Here is a 19,590-nt window from a genome sequence, read left to right on the forward strand (position 1 = left end):
TTTAAAAAACATTTACTAGCATATAAACTACCATTCAAAAGTTTGGGCTAAATAAATCTTTTGAAAGAAGTCTCTTAAACTGCATTTATTTAATAAAAAATACAGTAAAAACACAAAAATATTGTGAAATATTACAACAATCTAAAATAACCATTTTTAAGTTTAATATATTTAAAATATTTCACTAACACTTCAACAAGGTTCCATGAGTTAACGTTAGTTAAAATATTAACTAACATGAACATACAATGAACAATACATTTGTTGCAGTATTTATTAATCTCTGTTAATGTTAGTTAATAAAAATACAGTCGTTCATTGTTAGTTCATGTTAATTCACAGTGCATTAACTACTGTTAACAAGTACAACTTTTGATTTTAATAATGCATTAATAAATGTTGGAATTAACATGAGCTAAAATTAATAAATGCTGTAGAAGTATTGTTCATGCTTAGTTCATGTTAACTAAAGTAGTTAACTAATGTTAACTAATGAACCTTATTGTAAAGTGTTACCAATATTAATTGAAATTATTCTAATATGCTAATATGAAGCTCAAGAAAATTTCTTATATTTATCTCAGTTGAAACAAGTTGCTTAATATTTGTTGTCGAAACCATGATAGATTTTTTTCAGGGTTTTTTTGATAAATAGAAAATTCAAAAAAACAGTATTTATTTGAAACAATCTTTTGTAACATTTAAAATGTCACTTTTGATCAATTTAATATGACACATGAAATTATTAAAACAAAAAAATAAAAATAATAATAATTCCTACTGACCCCAAACTTTTAAATGATATTGCAGATGCTAAAGGAAATGACATAAAAGTCACAAAACATTTTTTTATTTTTTATTTCATGGGCTGTTCAATATGCTCAGTGTTCTAGGCTAAATTTAATCAAAATCAGCAAAATATAAAAATTTTATTAAGTCCTATGCACAATTATTTGTTGGAGAAAGTAGTAAAAGAAAAGTTATTCCTATAAAACTGGCCCCCTGAAGAATTACATTATTAGCAACAGAATGATAGAATCTAAATTTGAGCAGTGATGAGCGTGCTCTAATGAGACAAAAAGCGAAGAAATAATGTGCATCGTGTTACACCAGTGATTAGGGCGTGTGTCTAGATAACAACAACGATCTCACACCTTTCTTGTAAAGACATATGTCTAAAAATAAAGTGCTTAATTCAGTGCTTATGTGAAAAACAAATAAATACTAACTGGATCTGCTTAGAAGAACTCTGATCAAGATCTGTTATCCTTTGTCTGAGTAAAGCATTGCTACAATTATAAAGATGTAGACTAAAATTAAAAGAGAAGGCAAAAAGAAAATAGAGGCACAGGAAAAGACACGGGATTGTAGGAATGAAAAACTCAGTGAGAAAATGATCAAGATAGACAACCGACAAACTGAATGGGTTGAGAAAAGACAAACATCAAAATGAATGGCAAAGAAGCCCTATAACTAAGCAACTCGGGATGATTAAAAGGAAGTGTAAAAATATACAACCATGGAATTGTAAGGAAGAAATAAGACGTAATAATTACAGGGTAAACCTGCAGGATTTAAGTATTTATTTGCCTTATTCATTTGCATTTTTACATATCATTATTATACATGAATTAAAATAGTGTTATTTTACATTCTACACAGTTTTAAATCGGCTTATGCACAAATCATTGTGCTGCATTTAAATAAGGCTAGGACATAAGAAGATGCTAATAGGCTAGGAACCATTATTAATATTATTTTACTACCATAACATATTTGAATGGTTATATATGATATTTCATTAAAATGGATGGTCTTTTACATGCAGGAACACAGTGAGACACTCCACTATGCTTTCATATGGCATGCAAGGAAAAGAAAGAGGAAGAAAAAAAATTCCAGTAACATTTTCCGCTTGCCTACCCATTAGCATTCCATATTGTTCTCTTTTCTCTTTGCAAGTTGACAATACTGGAGAAATTTTCAGTGTGTTCACAAGGGTTGTTGAGCACATTGACAAGCAAGCCACTTCAGTGGCGCGCCAATAGGCTAGCATTACTGTTCTAGTGCAGATACACGGCTTTAGCAAGAAGCCAACAGAGGCTACAAAAGTAATTGATTCGTTCTATGTAAAGAATGGAGAATAATCAAAATAGGAAGAAAATGAACTTGTCTTTCCATCAGCATCTGAATGGATAACATGACATCAAAATGCTCACCTACTCAAGCAGAATAAGGGCAAACACACAGGTGCAAATAATGAACTACTGTTTATCTTTGCTAAGTTCTACTTTGGGTTTAGGGACTACTTCAACTAGGCCCATTTCCACCGGACGAAAGATAATTAGGAGTATTTCTCGGTGAGGAGGGATGGCAGTGCCTGCTCCTTCACATTGGCATTCAGAATACTCCACTTACATATTTGCCAACTCGTGTGAAGCTCAAGTTCAAAAATAAAGAATTTAGTTGAAAGACAAGAGAACCCTCAAGAGTAAAGTTCAAGTCATCAAAAATAAGCAATGCTTCACTGTTGCAGTTATTGTAGACAGAACTGATTGTCGAAATGGTACATTTGGTTTAGTTACTTATGGAGCCAAAAGAGTCTCAATAAAGATAAATGCACACACTACAGTCACATATGCACACACAGGATTCATACATGCACACACATGATTCATAAATACAAACACAGGATACACAAATGCGCACAAAATTTACAAATGCACACACAAAATTTAAAAAGCACAGAAGATTCACAAATGCATACAAAATTCAGAAATGCACACAAAATTCAGAAATACACACACAATTCAGAAATGCAAACAACATTTACAAATGCACTCAAGATTCACAAATGCACAGGACAAGATTCAGAAATGTATTTCTGATAAACACACACATATATCTTGATTTACAAACTGCTTGCGGTCTGTGAACTTCACTGCAATGCCTTTTTTTTAAACAGGGAATAATCTGCAACCAATCAGATATCTCCCTTGTTTTAGCCAATCACAAGAATGCACCCCACGTGGGGGATTGTTTATTTATAAGCCAATCAGCGAACGACTCACTTTCCTCAGCAAACGATTCACTTTCCTCACGCAGCCGGCGACCCACTTTGCGCAGCAGGAGACTCACTTTCCGCAGTGAACGATTCCCTTTCCTCACGAGTCATGCTGCGAACGACTCACTTTCCTCACGCAGCGAACGATTCACTTTCCTCACGAGTCACGCAGCGAACGAGTCACTTTCCTCACGCAGAGAGCAACTCACTTTCCTAAGCGAACGATTCACTTTCCTCATGCAGCGATCAACTCACTTTCCTAAGCGAACGACTCACTTTCCTCACGCAGCCGGAGACCCACTTTTCGCAGTCGGAGAGTCACTTTCCTCTCGCAGCGGACCACTGACTCTCTCTTCATGTAGGGACCGAATATTATAATTAAAGTGACTTCTATATTGCATCCAAAAGAATATTTAGATATATTTAAATATTCAAAAAGGTGTATTTTTTTTTACTTTCATTAAAATATTTCAATAAAATGAAATAATTGCCTATTGCAAAACAGGGACATTTGAGACATTTTTAAATTTATATTTTGTAAAAAAATAATAAAAAATAAACCTGAATTGTAATCTAAACATCTGTATTTTCATACAATTTCATAAATAAGTAGGCTATAATATGCCGCACCATAGGCATATCGCGCTGTGTGAACGCGTTCATGTGATTGGCTTATAAGTAAACAATCCCCCACGTGGAGTTCGTTCTTGTGATTGGCTAAAAGAAGGGAGATATCTGATTGGTTGCAGATCATTCCCTGTTTAAAAAAAGTGAAAGTTGCAGTGAAGTTCACAGACCACAAGCAGTTTGTAAATCAAGATATATGTGTGTGTGCATCAGAAATACATTTCTGAATCTTGTCCTGTACATTTGTGAATCTTGAGTGCATTTGTAAATGTTGTTTGCATTTCTGAATTGTGTGTGTATTTCAGAATTTTTTGTGCATTTCTGAATTTTGTATGCATTTGTGAATCTTCTGTGCTTTTTAAATTTTGTGTGTGCATTTGTAAAATTTGTGCGCATTTGTGTATCCTGTGTTTGTATTTATGAATCATGTGTGTGCATGTATGAATCCTGTGTGTGCATATGTGACTGTAGTGTGTGCATTTATCTTTATTGAGACTCTTTTGGCTCCATAGTTACTCAACCTAAAAACATAAAGTGCCAATTAAGTGAAAATTAGTTGGCAAAATAAACTAAAAAAATTCTCAAGAGTGACATTTTCAGATACATTTTTTATTCAGTCGACAACCAACAGGACAATCCAAACCCTCCTCTACTTTACTCTGAGGGGTCTTGTGATTCCAGTGATGTTTATGTAGAGAAGGCAATTATGCAAATAAATCATAAACCATACTACCTTAGCTAAATAATAAGTACATACGCACTAATTAACATGCAACCTAAACTGGAATAATGAACGTTTGTAGTTTTAACCATCATCAAAAAAGTTCAACGGAAAAATGTAATTATCTACTTAGGGCTAAGGCATGAGGAGTGAGATTTGAAAGGAGGAGAAAAAAAATCAAGAGAGCACGTTGCATTGGTCAGATAATGGTTTTAGGATTATCTGACTGGTGCTAGCTAACAGGTTAGCACTTACCCTTGAGTCCAGCTAGAAGACAGCAGGGTAAGAAGGGACAAACCAGAATAACATAAAGACTAGCAACAAGGCTGAAGGAAAAAGCAGACACGAAAACCCTGACTCCACTACAGCTGCAGGACTAAAGAAGGGTAAAAGCAAAGCATGAACGAAATAAAAACACAACGACCTGTATCAACATGATAGTTCAGTTTGAACTAGTGGGTGAAAAAGAAAGAAAGAAAGAAAGAAAGAAAGAAAGAAAGAAAGAAAGAAAGAAAGAAAGAAAGAAAGAAAGAAAGAAAGAAAGAAATTACGTTGTGCTCTGCTGCAGCTGATTTTGACAGGATTCTCATCGGTGCACTGAATTGCCAAACACTGATACAATCTAAATCACAAGAACAGTTACTAACACTGTACTGGCAAATACACTTACCTTCAGACATATATTTGAATGCTGGTCGAATGTGTATTTGATGCCAGTATCAGCTACTAATCTGATTCTATGAAGGTACTGTTTATAGTAAATAAATAATATAATCTGCTCATAGAGAATCAATCCAGTAACCATTTACCATTTAAAGTAACAATTTGAAGCCATGAAAATAATTCAGGCTGCCAGGCTTCCTCAAATGTAACTGCTTTCAAAAGTATAAAAACATGGGTAACACTTGACAATGAAGTTCTATACATTTAAAATAGCTAACATGAAATAGCAATGCTTTCCAGTTTAGTTATCTATAGGTTAATGTTTATTTCTATTTTAACAGTTGTACGAATTAATATTAGTAATGTATTATGAATGAACATGAATTACGATAAACAACTCTGTTACAACATTATCCTAAATAATGACCAAGATAATTACTGTTTCCAAAGTGAACCCTATTGTTAAGTGTTACCAAAACAAAAATACTCAGGGATTCAATAATATTAACTTATTCGTTGTATGTTATTTGATATGATACATGCATTCTGTAATCAGAGTATATCATGTCCATTTAATATATAAAAAGCTGTTATCAGAACCTTCATAGCATTCCAGAATCTGCAAAAACCATCTGCAGCAATGAGATGTTTGCTCGTGGGTGTGTATGTTTTATATTCCACTACTCTGTGCCATTCAAGACCACCTGGGGTGCGTTACAGTGGAGGTTGAAACATTTACTGTACACAGTGTAATAATGTTTCAGAAGGGAGAGGGGTCTGTCTTATAGCGAGAAAATTGAATGGCATCTGAACTTGTGAGGGAATCATCTGACCACAAGAAACATTCACAAACAGACAAGTAAATCAATGGAAAACAACACAGAACCTCTACCTTTAGAGTTTGTATATGTGATTAAAACGTGCTCTATACTTAATTGAATTTATTTGAACAGTGTATCAGTTCCCTTAAGAGACATTTTGTGATATAAGACATAGCTATGGACAGATGCTGAAGTAGATGCACACCAAAAGACAAGGTTCTGAATAGCAGGATCTATTATTATTTAGAAGCTTCAAAGTGATTTGATTTTTTTTTACTTTACCAGGTGTTTAAATTGTTGGTGAGAACATGTGTAGCAGAATCTTTATTCAATAAAAATTGATATTCAAGTTTTAAAGGGACCCAAAAATGAAAATTCTGTCATTATTTAATGATTCTCATGTCATTCCAAACCCCCAGAACTTACTTTTGTCTGTAGAACACAAAATGACACAATATGAAAACTGTATTGTATGCAAATGAACAATGGACAGGATTTTCTGAAGTCTTCTGAAGATATATAAATGCTTTGTGTAAGAAATAGACTTGTATGTGTAATGTATGTGTTCTATTGAAAAAAGTAAGTCATATGGTTTTGAAACAACATGAGGGTGACTAAAAGACGTCATTTTTGGGTTAACTATACCTATATAGATAGAAGCTGGTATTGGTTGACCACTTTAAGTTATTAAATTAGCTGAAAAATCTTACTTATGGATGTTAAAGCTAATCAGGAGTGCATAAGGGCAGTAACAAAGACATGGACATTAAAATAAACACATTTTTCCACTCTACACACTCAATCTTACCTTTTCATGATACTTGTGCAGTATGCTGAGAGTGCAAGGTAGCATTACTATGACATTATGAGTTACTAATTCAACCTGACAACAACCTGAATTCATTTATTCATTATTAGTCTGTTTTATCTACTTTGTGACCGAAATGACAAGTTGTTATGGGAACACTGTCACTGTATGTGAGAGGTTGTGGGGTATGGGGGATATAGCCTAAAGAATAAAGCCATCACTGTTTTAAAAAAGATGGATATTAACAACCTTTGCTATGTAGTTCATTTACTCGCCATCTCAGCTTCGGTCGGTTTTTGTCCCAGCTGACAATGTAATGAATGCTTTGCTGGTATGTTTACTTACAGAACTGAGAGATGGGGGCATCCATCTGTGCTGCTGCTCCGCCCTTAGAATTCAGTTTCTGGACTTGGGTGGGCGGGACGGGTTTGTGTGATTGGCCAGTAGCTCGATACATGGCCTGTACCCATAGGATGCGGTCCTGCTCATCATCACTGGCAAAGATCACAGTGTCACCCTCCTTTACTGCATTGAAGAAAGACCGGCCTCCATCCAGACCTGTACAAACAGAAAAAAAAGAACATTTGTCAACTTTCTAAATTCAGCGTGGTGGATAAGATGCGTTTTTGCCGCATTACAAACAAAAAAACAAAGATGCAGTTTATTACATTAACTATGGACATGTTCCACTAATGTCTGACAACCAGAAAGTGAGGATAGTTTCATGACAGTCTGATACATAAGAGTAATCTGTGACTGTGGGAGTATAACCTGGCTGTGGGTCAGTGTAGTCCACAGTATAGCCATCTAGCTGCAGCAGCTCCTGTGGTTCTGACTTCTTCTCTCGATAGCTGCACACAGCAAAGGTATACTGACTTACCTATAGGAGAAAGAGAAACAAATTAATGTGCCGTATGCAACCCGTTAGATTCCCCAGGTTATATCTGTGTCATATTCACTACTTAAAATTGTATATGGTTCATTAAGGCACTGATGATCAAAAGCCAAAACCAACTTTGTTACATTCAACATATTCTTCACTCACTCAATTGAAATATATAAAAATGTACCTGGACCAAGACAAAGAAGCGCTTCTTCCAGCGTTTCCAAACATTTTTGCCAACAGCCCATAAATACCTAAATGAATAATCACAGGTTTCCTCAGTATTTTACTCTCATACACTACCGTTTAAGTTTTTCTTAAATACTTTCATTTAACAAGGTTGCATAACATTTTTCTAAAGTGACAGTAAATACATTTATAATGTTACAAACCTAAATATTTTTTTTATTTTAAATAAATGATGTTCTTTTGAACTTTCTATTAATAAAATAATCATGAAAAAATTATATCATGACAGCAATACTGTTTTCTATACTGATACTAATAAGAAATGTTTCTTGAGTACCAAATCAGCATTTTGATTGATTTCTGAAGGATCATGTTATACTAAAGACTGGAATAAAAATAAAGACTAAATCTTAAATTCATTAAAATAGTAAACAATTTTACAGTTGTAGTAACACTTCAAAATGTTTTTACAATGTTTGACAATATGTTATTGTTTTTACTGTATTTTATCAAATTAATTCAGCCTTGGTAAGCATAACAGATATTTTAAAGAAAATCTTACTGACTCCAAATGGTCGAGCACAGTAATGTGCATAGTGTTTCATTATATCAGGAAATGTTGATGTTATGTCTGGATGATACTGTTTTGGAATGCAATCTCAGAGGTGTATTCCTGTACCCACAAAATCCCTTACCCACAAGCCTTCATGTTCTGAGGTTTGTCCATGCGTACAGCAAGTTTGATCTTCAGATCCTGATCTGGGCAGGCCTTGGTCACAGTCATCTTGTGAAGCTCTGCCTGCTTTGGGCTGTTTGGAGTTGGGTGAAGAACCACCTAATCATTCAACATGAGAGATTCATAATTATTAGTCCATCTGATAACAATTCATAACACTAGACTTATAATCACCATTAAAAGGAACAGCACGTCCCAAATTAAACTTCTGTGATTATTTACTAACTCAAATGTTATTGTTCCAAACCCGTATAAGCTTCTTTCAGGACAGAATGACAGAACTTTTATTATTGGTGAACTATATCATGTAATCCTATAGCCTGTGTCTGTCCTAAACTCAGACTTTTTCACACAATAAGCATTCAGTAGACAGATAAACAGGTTGTGTGAGTGTGGGAAAATATCTGAGTCTGTGTGTGAGCTGATAATGACATATTACCAGCGTTTTCGGAGAAATTCTCAACATTCAGTTAATTCTGGCTCATACAGCTGTGTACTGAGAGTTAGAATGTACAGCTCTTCTCATGGCACCTTACCAGAGAAGTGCCCGTTTTTCTTGTATTTTCTCCTGTGCTTTTTTATTATCTCTTTTCTCTCTCTGATAAGTTGGCATAATTTTTTTCTTTCTGAAACATAATTATCAGTGTTGAAAATTTTCCAGACTATAAGTCGCACTTTTTTTCATAGTTTGGCTAGTCCTGCAACTTATGGTCAGACTTATTTATCAAAATTAATTAGACATGAACCGAGAGAAAAGAACAAAGAGAAAACATTACAATCTACAGCCGCCAGAGGGCGCTCTATGCTACTCAGTGCTCCTGTAGTCTACAATGAGCAGCATAGAGCGCCCTCTCGTGGCTGTAGACGGTAATGTTTTCTCTTTGTTCTTGGTTCTCAATAAATGCGACTTATAGTCCAGTGCGACTTATATATGTTTTTTTCCTCGTCATGACGTATTTTTGGACTGATGCGGCTTATACTCAGGTGCGACTTATAGTCCGAAAAATACGGTATTTAAATATTCACTGAAACAGATCAGGGATTTGACTTAAAAGCAGTGCTTCTTGTTTCTTTACAGGGATTTTCAAGACTGGAGATTATTTTTTAGCCCCAGGCATCAATCAGCAGGAGAATGAGGCAAAAGGAGAATTAGAAAAATAAGACATCACTTCTACAACACCATAACAACCTCAAATAATCCTGAAACAGAACGTCACATGTCCAAACCCACAAGAAAAATAAGAAGGATCGAGAGTTACCCGGCCCAGCTCCTTGTCCTCCAGGGCCAAGACCCCTGTGCTCTCTGTGAAGAGCTTCACTTTGACTGCTGGAAGAGGGTGTGTGGTGGTGAAGTCTCCTTGGGTTCCCCAACTGAGAACACGCATAAACACAAGGCTTCTATTTACTTTCTACACTCATTTCATCCTTCTCACACACAAACAGTACAACCACCAAGGAGTTACTTCAAGGTGCTCTTACACCAGCTGAATATTCCCTTTAATATGCATGGGAATGCTAACATATGGCTTTCTCCAAGTATCATACATCTCCTTGACACTCGGCCACTCTTTATTACTTTATCACTGCTTAACCACTGCGCACAGGGACATCTCTCAGCCCTTGTTTTCATTGTTCAGGAAAACAATCTCCGCAGTCCTATTCGGCTATACGGCAGGGCGATGAAATCGTTCACTAACAAATCATTTGATAAGGTCATAAAAAAAATCTAATACTGAATGTCAAGTGCATGAGAGACAGACCAGTGCGTAAAATGTATCTTCTGATGTTTTGTACTGTTGATTACTGGTACAAAATTCTCTGACACAACAGACAAGTCTGACATTTGGAAAATAAATACATAAATAACCTATAGAAGATTTCCTCCTCTTTATGGCCACTAATCCATATGCAGATAGTGTAAAGCCTCCATAAAGAGAGAAATATAATAACTGTGCAGCTTTGCAGGCTTCAACTTATGTATAAGAGATCACAATGTAGTGCGGCTCAGCAAGAATGAGAGAAGACTATAACTCACAGACGTGATTTAAATGATCAGTATTGATATTATAAATAATAAATGTACAAAATTCTCAGAACAATATGATGCAACAGTATAGAAAAGTACACCTAGGAAAACACAGATACACTCTCTGCTGCACACACACACACACACACAAACACACACACACACACAGAGTGAGGCGTAGATTTGGCCTAGTAAAACTGAAACACGTGACATGATCTGCTGCCGTGGAAACAGGCTGCACGTTTCAAAGGCAGAAGTCAAATGAGATAGAAAGAAAAAGGGGGACGGCAAAAAAAAGATGGAAAGGGAAAGAGGGCAAAAAAGGAAAGCTAGCACAAGAGGGGTGTAAACCTACAATGTGTCTGGTGGGAAGTGTGATGTATCACATGGAGAAGTGACAAATGCAGATTGAGCGATGGGTGAGCAAAACCGTCAATCTGTTTAATGAACACCAGGGGGCGATAAACATAACAGCTGGGCGTTGAGGACGGATACACACCATTAGCAAAAACTGTTTTATTTGCAACAAACCTGTGATTTATATGTGGTAATTTGCATGTGAAATTATTAGCTTGAGGAAAATTTTATGACCAAATGTTTGCCAGTATACTTTTCTAAGGGCCTACGAGGGATATCAAATATTTTAGAACACAAAGGGATGAATTCACGAAGAATGACTTGCACCCGCTGATGATTTTCACACACTCTCTGTGTTGTCGTTTGCAATAGATTTACTAAAAGAACTATGGAAATTACTCCAGATAATGACACAAATGCATCTGAAAAATCTATGCTGATGCAATTTTACTTTCTGCAGACAGTAACAGCACAATTGTGAATGTTGTGAATGAGGCGCAATCTATAACTTATATGATAATTTACTGTATAAAGAAAAGAAATTTTAGCACTGAACATAATTACAAAGACTTAATTTACTGGAGCACTATTTTATTAAATTTAGCACCTGGTTGACACATGGTTAGTGAATAAGAATCAGGTTTTTGCACTGATAAATCGCAAATATTACTGAAGTCTTATGTTAATGAATGAAAGATTTTTAGTTTCAGGCTGAGTGTATGTATGGTTTTCATGGATATGGATGGGTTAGCATTCTAACAGTGCTAACGGCAAGTATCAGCGAGGTTGCTGACACTGCACAATGCCATGCATGGCTGAACTGTGTGCGTATGTGTGAAGGTGCCTTTGGGACAGCACAAGATATGTTTATTCTTGAACAGCTGACTGGATAACATTTTCTAAGTACATCAATGTCAATTTTTTTTCTTGTCGATTCTGCTGTCTCTTTAACAATCTCCTCCTCTTAATCTCTCTCCTTCAGCATGTCTGTTTGATGTGACACATTCCTGTGTATCCATTAGCGCTGTTATGCTTTGCCAAAATGAGCCAATTCTCTCTGATTCCAGCTGCCAGTGACAGCATGAATACATGAATATAGACTGAGTTCTATGACTCATAACCATAAGGCTTTTATAAGAGCTAAGTGCTTTACATTTGAAAGATGAAAAGAGAGGGAGCAGGAAGCAAAATTTAAGTCACAAAAAGAAAAAAAGATTGGAATAAAATCATGGATAGAGAATAAAGAGGAGTAGCTTTAATATTGGAAATAACTAGAGCTGCATGCTAAATATTCATGATAAATGTACAATTTAGCTGGTGATGCAAAATGAAACAATATTTTGAACGTTTGATGTGTTGATTCTGATGAATTTCGCAACATCAACACTGTTATTAAATAGAATTTGCATAAATGATTCCATTATTTTTCCAGCTTAATATTGTAATGTTGCTTTGAAACAATCTCTACTACATAAAGCATTATAAAAATAGAGGTGTCTTGGCCTGAATGTTTTAATAGCATCTTTCATTTGAACTTCAGTAGCAAAAGGTAAGTTTTTGCTAAGTTTGATTCACTTCAGTGAATCCGTTTCAGTAAATCAACTCATAACTCTAATTCAATTATTAATTTGCATCAGAACTTAAAATGGTATTTGTCATGTTATATAAGTGCTAAAAATGTATCATTTAAAAATGTGTGAAATAATAGTGGAATATGTATATTACTGTTTATTTATATGCACTGGCACAAAATAAATAGCTCATGTGATCACATAGTGTAAAGCAATGTGGAAAACTTGTTCAAGATTTATATTGAATACTGTCCAAAAAAAAAACCTGAGATTTAATTGATGGATGGATGGATGTATTTATTTATTTTGTTTGCTTTTTTTACTATATTGCCCAGCCCTGGGAGGAAAGCACATAAAGGAGAAAGGGATAAAATGGGGGAACATGTATTTGAAGACTATGCTTCATTGTATGTTTTCTTCATTTTGTGTTGCAAGAAGGTGACCTTGTATATGAAACAGATTTTACTCTCGTCAAAGGCATGCTATATGGCGTGTATGTATGTGTGTGCAAGTTCTTACAGGTACACACACATGTGAAGGTTGGTGTGTGTGATGATAGAATATAAATGCTAATTCTCATGTGATGTCATTATTCTTGGGGGGTGCTGGAGGCTCTCTGTCTCTTTCTCTCTTTCCCTTTCCCCCCTCTACTGGGTTACGCACTCCTAATCAGTTTCTCCACAGCTGATTACTTTTCTGAGGAGACATGGAGACTGTATCTCGTATTCTCTGATTCTTTCTTGCTCTCTCTTTGCTCTACCATGCTCCCTCTCGCTCTTTAGCTCGTTATAAAATTGGCATCTGATCCAATGATGGAACGCAGGGCCCAAAAATAGCACCGCGTCGTGTGCTCATCCCTTGTGTAATTGCCTCTGGCAAGAGAATTCTGAGAATGTGAAAGATTGCATTTTGTATCGTCGTAACATAATTTTATATAATCTAATTTTGGGAAAATGTACCAATCCATAGGAAATCTACAGAGCTTATAACTAAAATGTAACTTATTCTTAGCAACAGAAAGATTTTATAAATGGATTATATAAATTCTGAATAAACATTTGGTAAAATAAGTATTTGTAAACTTTTTTATTTAAATGCAAATTTACACACAAATTTTTACATTACATCAGATGCCTTCCACGTTGCTCTCAAGATGTCTGTATAAATGTACACATATTTTAAAATATTTTAACACATTAACGTAAAACTATAAAGATCTACACTACCGTTCAAAAGTGGAATCACTATTTTTTTTTTAAAGAAATTATTTTTTTTGTTCAGTGGGGTGTAATAAATTAATAATGACAGTAAAGACATTAATGTTTCAAAATATTTCAGTTTCAAATAAATGCTGTTCTTCTTGCCATTACAGGAATAAATTATGTCTTTTTATTTAACTTGTAATACTTTTAACTTTAATTCTTTTAACAATATAATTATACATTTTTACTTGATTTCTGCTCACATGAATGCAGCCTTGGTGAGCATAAAATCATTTAAAACATCTCACCAACCCAAAACCTTTGAATGGTAGTGTAGATGTAAATTTTGATAATCAAAAATGTTTGAATCTTAACACTGGTTCCAAATGAGCCATTAAAAGGAATTTTCAATAAAAAGTAAAAGAAAAATAAAGAAAGTTGCCTACGTGGGTTTGGAGGCCTCAGCCTGGTCCGTCTGTAGCTTCTGTCCACCTTCCACCTCCATTGTACAGTACACAATGCGATTGGGAGCCAGCGACTTCAACCCTTGGACTTCCATAATCACCACCTACACAGGAGGAACATTTGATTTTTATTCTGTATGCAGGTGTAGTATGTTTTGTAATGCTCACATAAGCAATTAAACATTCCTTTGGATGCTGTTTTAAAAGCTCTTATTTCATTAGCAGCCAGTCAACTCAACATTTTGAGCACATTATCAACTTTTTTCAGTATTCAACTTTCTTGTTCTTGACACTCATTGAATAAGCACTGTCTTGTGTGGACCGAAAATCATTTCCACACACCCAGAGCACCTATAAAATCTGTCAGCTTGTAGCTCCCCAAAACAAAATAGACTCCAAAGACAGAACCCAGGCTATCAAATCTATAAAACAATACACCGTCAGCCTCTGTGACTACTAAAGCTGTGCCACGTTATAATCAACTGCCCTGAAAACGAGCTAGCTCAAGATAGTATAATTATAGCAAAACCTCAACCAGACCTGAGAAGGGGGATTTCACAGAGGCATTCAATATTCTAAGGAATCATTTATCAAAATGCAGTATAATTTATTTTTATTTTTCATATGCCGCAGCCCTTTCTGTCTGCAGTCTATCGATAATTTATGTGATAGCAAAGGCTTGAAACTCAGTAAAGTTTAAAATCTCATAGACGTATGTGTTAAAGTAACACTGCAGCTGCTAATGTTGCCAAATTTATCATTACTCCTCATTTAAATTCTCTGTCAAAACTCAGGAGTGTCCATTAATTCGAAATGATGAAAGGCAAACACATAGACTCCCTAAAGATATTAACAAGTGCTATTTGAGATTTTCAAAAGGTTGGACTTTTTTCAACTATGTAACATGTTACAGACTATTTTTTTTTGTTTTAAGTTTTGTACAAATCAGCACATTTCAACAGTTTAAAGGATACAACTACTGCTAAAACCTAAAAATACTTGGCAAAGTCTGTAATCTTTATGGAACTAGCACCAGAAATGCTTAAAGCAATAGCTTACAGAAGCCTTGAGCAGAGCCACAACTTAAAATCTCTCTCTCTCCCCTGGGCCCGATGAGACGGCATACTATGTGAACCATGGCCTTGAGCACAAAACTAAACTATACTGCCTGAAGGCTAGAAAAGTTCTTACCTCAAGTGTGAAAGACAGCACAACATCAGACTTGGACAGCTGGTTTTCATCTTCCTGTCCCATATCAATGATGGAGGTGTTGTGTCCCCTCTTTAGCTTCTGCAGTTTGAACTCTCCTCCCTTTGAAACCGGCATGCTCTCCAGGTTAGCCATCAGCTGGTTGACTGAGCTCCTCAGTTCCTCGATATACATAGCCTCCATCTCCTTCGACACAAACTTGGGGAATTTGCCAGCCTGAATTTTTTTGAGAAAGAAAGAAGAAATTGCAATATTTTTAATAACTAGCATATATATATATATATATATATATATATATATATATATATATATATATATATATATATATATATATATATATATATATATATAATTTTTTTTTAACTAGTATTTTGTAAGCCTGTATAAAAAAAAAACTGAACTTAATTAAACATGTCAACCTGATGACCCAAAAGATATTTACTATGGAACAAATCCTACTTGGCAAAATTCTAGTAATTTGGTTGGAATTATAAAGTGACTGTGGGTGCATAAACTGAATTGGCTGAGATGCAATGGAATGAATGCCAATTCTGTTTACAACACGTCCAGAACATCTCTGTCCACGTGTAAGTGACCAAATGATGAGACTTACCCGGGCAATCTGATCAGCCATCTGCAGACGCCCATCCAGTTCCCTCCTGATCTGAGCTGCTTGCTCGTCCAGATTATCCAACTGCACACACACACACAAAGCAATGTCAGTTACCATCAGCCCACACACTAATACTAACCTATACATCTCCAGAAGGCAGCTAATCAGGTCTGACCAGTTACAACTTCCCTGCACCCCATATGTGACATAATTGGGGTCATCAAGGGTCAGACTTCGAAAAGGCAAATGGCCACACACATCCTGAAAGCAGAAATACAGCTGTTCCTTATGACTCTAAGTGATTAAAACTAATAAAAATAACTTTCATTAACTGGAATAAAGTGAAAAAAATGAATATAATAATAATTCATTACATTTATATAGCGCTTTTCTAGGCACTCAAAGCGCTTTACATAGTCAGGGGGTATCTCCTCATCCACCACCAGTGTGCAGCATCCACCTGGATGATGCGACGGCAGCCATAGTGCGCCAGAACGCCCACCACACACCAGCTTACTGGTGGAGAGGAGACAGAGTGATGAAGCCAATCAGCAGATATGGGGATTGTTAGGAGACCATGATGGTCAGAGGCCAATGGGCAAATTTAGCCAGGATGCCGAGGTCACACCTCTACTCTTTTCGAAAGACATCCTGGGATTTTTAATGACCACAGAGAGTCAGGACCTCGGTTTAACGTCTCATCCGAAGGAAGGTGTTTGTTGACAGTATAGTGTCCCCATCACTACACTGGGGCGCTAGGACCCACACAGACCACAGGGTGAGCACCCCCTGCTGGCCTCACTAGCACCTCTTCCAGCAGCAACCTAGTTTTCTCAGGAGGTCTTCCATCCAGGTACTGACCAGGCTCAGCCCTGCTTAGCTTCAGTGGGAAACTGGTCTTGGGCTCCAGGGTGATATGGCTGCCGGCATTTGATTTAAACTTTATCTTAAAACGATAATGAGAAATATTGTCTTGGCAACTGACTAAAATAAGTTAAATTTAATGTATCAAAATGACTAAAACTAAAACTCAGATAAAAATGAATTAAACCTAAATAAAATAAACAAACAAAATTGACAAAAACATATACATTTTTTTTTTACAAATAACTTGCAAAAATGTATATAAAATTAGATATAAATTAACAAAAATATTAATAAATACTTTTTATAATTACTATAAGTATTTATTTTATTTTAACTGTTTATAATACTAAAATAATACTGATCCTTGGTTCATCTGTGAAATAAAAAAGTAATGAGGAACAGTTTCATTTCTCCTTTCAAGATGTGAGTGACCATCTACCTTTTCATTTAAGTGCATTAAAGAGTAAATAAAATAAAATATAAATTTTACATTAGATGAAAATGTTAAATGTTGCCTTAGTACTAAAAGTACTAAGTTAATTTAATATATGTTACAAAGAAAATACATTTAATTCATACTTTTTCATTTTTACCAACTGATGTATTTCAACATGTTCATCTTTATATATTTGTTTGTCCACTGCAACCCACACACAGAATCAATAAAAAAATCTAATATATTCCATCTGTAACCAATTTTTGCACTGCTCAAATATATAGCCCCTCATACATAAATATATGGCTATAAATCCTGTTGTAAAGCATAAATTATATCATGCCCACAAGGGCCCTGGGGAAGATGGAAAACTCCAATGGAGAGGAAAAATCTGATGTGCTGGAATAGGAAATAATCTCTCCACCCCCGATAACTCTGTTGCATGCATGTGGGTGTGCAAGTGTGTCGCTGTCTGTTTGTGAGGTTATGACATCTGAAGCCTCCCCATCCAAAACCATCACTTCCTGTCTATGTCACTCTCCTGCTCCTGTCCACACAGAATCCACAGGCGACAGCACCAAGGCAACCCCTTGCCATGGTGACAGTCGGTCTGGAGTGGGAAACCATGTCACATGGGGCAGAGTTGAGTCCTGGTCCCCAGAGCCCTGTCTATCTTCTGCCCTGCTCTCCAGAGGCTGTGTTCTGAATAAGCATGGCTCAGCAAATACAGGAACCTTCTGTGTGTGCATTTGTGGAAGTGCGGCCCCTGGAATAGAAGAAGTATGTCTTTGGAGTTTGACAGAGCAGAATTCTCTGCTGCATTGTGTTCAAACTAAAAGCTTTTGTTTACATTATTGATCATAACCCCTTTGGTCGTCAAAAGTCTGTTTTTCTGAAGCTAAAAATGCCAGACTTAACTTTGATGGGACATTGGGAGGACTAGAGTGACCTTATGACCTGTTTCATGATCGCATTGTTCTCCAGGCTGGCTCGGGGGAGAGTAGCTGTGGAAGGGTGTGCCATCATCTTTTGGAAACAGACAACCTCTGCTCTCGATTTATGCAAAATTATCATCTTTCTATGGTTCTCAAGTTAGTAAGCCATTCTAAATAATTTACAGGAGACATCCACAAATATGACTGTAATGCAGGTCAGGAATTGATTGATAGTTCGAAGTACAAACAAAGTGGTATAGCACAATTTCAACGTTTATTCGGCATGCTTCTGTTCTGTTTGGAGGTAAAAGGCTCTTTCATGAAAAGCATAGTCTTAATAATAGATGGTAAACAAAGTACGGAGGTTGGGTGTCTGTACAGGAGGTTCACCATTAGTTTATTTACCTCAGCTCTTAATTTACCAGCTGTAACTCTGGTGTAAAGGTCATGTAATGGGTATGTGATTAACATTAATTCATACAGTGTGTGACATTTCTCATCAAAGCATATTAAAGCAGCAAGCCATGGGAAGTCATGCATTATATTGATTTTACACTAATAAAAGGGTGTATGTGTGTGTATATACATACATACATATATATATATATATATATATATATATATATATATATGTATATATATATACCGGTATATATATATATATATATACACGGGGGGAAATAGTTAATATAGTAGTAAATCGGGGGGAAAAACAATTCTACCATATAATTCAGTTGTCTCAAAATAATACAAATTCAAATATAGGTTTAATTAATACAACAATAAAATAATAATAAAATATAAATAATTATTATTAATAATTCAAAGGGGTATTTAGAAATTAACTTGAGTCTTGTGCTTAAGTCCTTCATTATGGACAGTAAGTCAAACAACTTTACCTTTTACTCAAGGATTACATGAAAATGTATGGATTGTTTATGGAAGGGATTCTTTATGGGAGGTTTAGCAGAAATAAAATTCAAGGAGGTAAACACTTTCTGAAGGCCTTGTAATTAATTAGAAAGCCCTCTTAGCTCTTGTTATTCTCTGTTGCAAGCAGTAAACAGAAAATTCCTGGCCTGGTATCATCTCTAACTCAGGACACCGAAATATAATTCAAAGGATCTTTAGTCTTCAACTGCTGTTTGTTTAATTTGGACACTTTAATTCAAAGGACACTGAAATCCCTGTTGGTTTTACATACAGCACCCAGTGTAACGGTAATGTTTGCTTAAGTGTTGTGATCTGCTGGACTTAGACGGCATCTCAGCAGAGGGAGCTCCTGACAGCTGTAACCCCGATTCCTCTGTCCTCGCCGAGATGGAGAGAGTGAAAGTCAGATTCACCACATCAATAATGCATTCACACATTTAGATTTGCTTATGGCAGACTGTGTTC

At 35.7% G+C, this 19,590-nt stretch overlaps 1 protein-coding gene across 10 annotated transcripts in view; it reads right to left on the reverse strand.

The window, feature by feature from the left end:
* Nucleotides 1-19,590, reverse strand: part of LOC132151693 (calcium-dependent secretion activator 1-like) — an 83,241-nt gene that overhangs the window by 22,733 nt on the left and 40,918 nt on the right. For all 10 annotated transcript variants that reach the window (XM_059559996.1, XM_059559995.1, XM_059559994.1 and 7 more), the window contains exons 4-11: nucleotides 15,955-16,035; nucleotides 15,324-15,557; nucleotides 14,115-14,236; nucleotides 9,772-9,883; nucleotides 8,472-8,611; nucleotides 7,775-7,841; nucleotides 7,476-7,584; nucleotides 7,050-7,262 (exon numbers count right to left, since the gene is read on the reverse strand). In XM_059559996.1, coding sequence (XP_059415979.1) covers nucleotides 7,050-7,262; nucleotides 7,476-7,584; nucleotides 7,775-7,841; nucleotides 8,472-8,611; nucleotides 9,772-9,883; nucleotides 14,115-14,236; nucleotides 15,324-15,557; nucleotides 15,955-16,035 — 1,078 coding nt within the window. The remainder of the gene's footprint in view (nucleotides 1-7,049; nucleotides 7,263-7,475; nucleotides 7,585-7,774; nucleotides 7,842-8,471; nucleotides 8,612-9,771; nucleotides 9,884-14,114; nucleotides 14,237-15,323; nucleotides 15,558-15,954; nucleotides 16,036-19,590) is intronic.

The sequence above is a fragment of the Carassius carassius genome, chromosome 10 (genome assembly GCF_963082965.1).
Source record: "Carassius carassius chromosome 10, fCarCar2.1, whole genome shotgun sequence".
Taxonomy (NCBI): domain Eukaryota; kingdom Metazoa; phylum Chordata; class Actinopteri; order Cypriniformes; family Cyprinidae; genus Carassius; species Carassius carassius.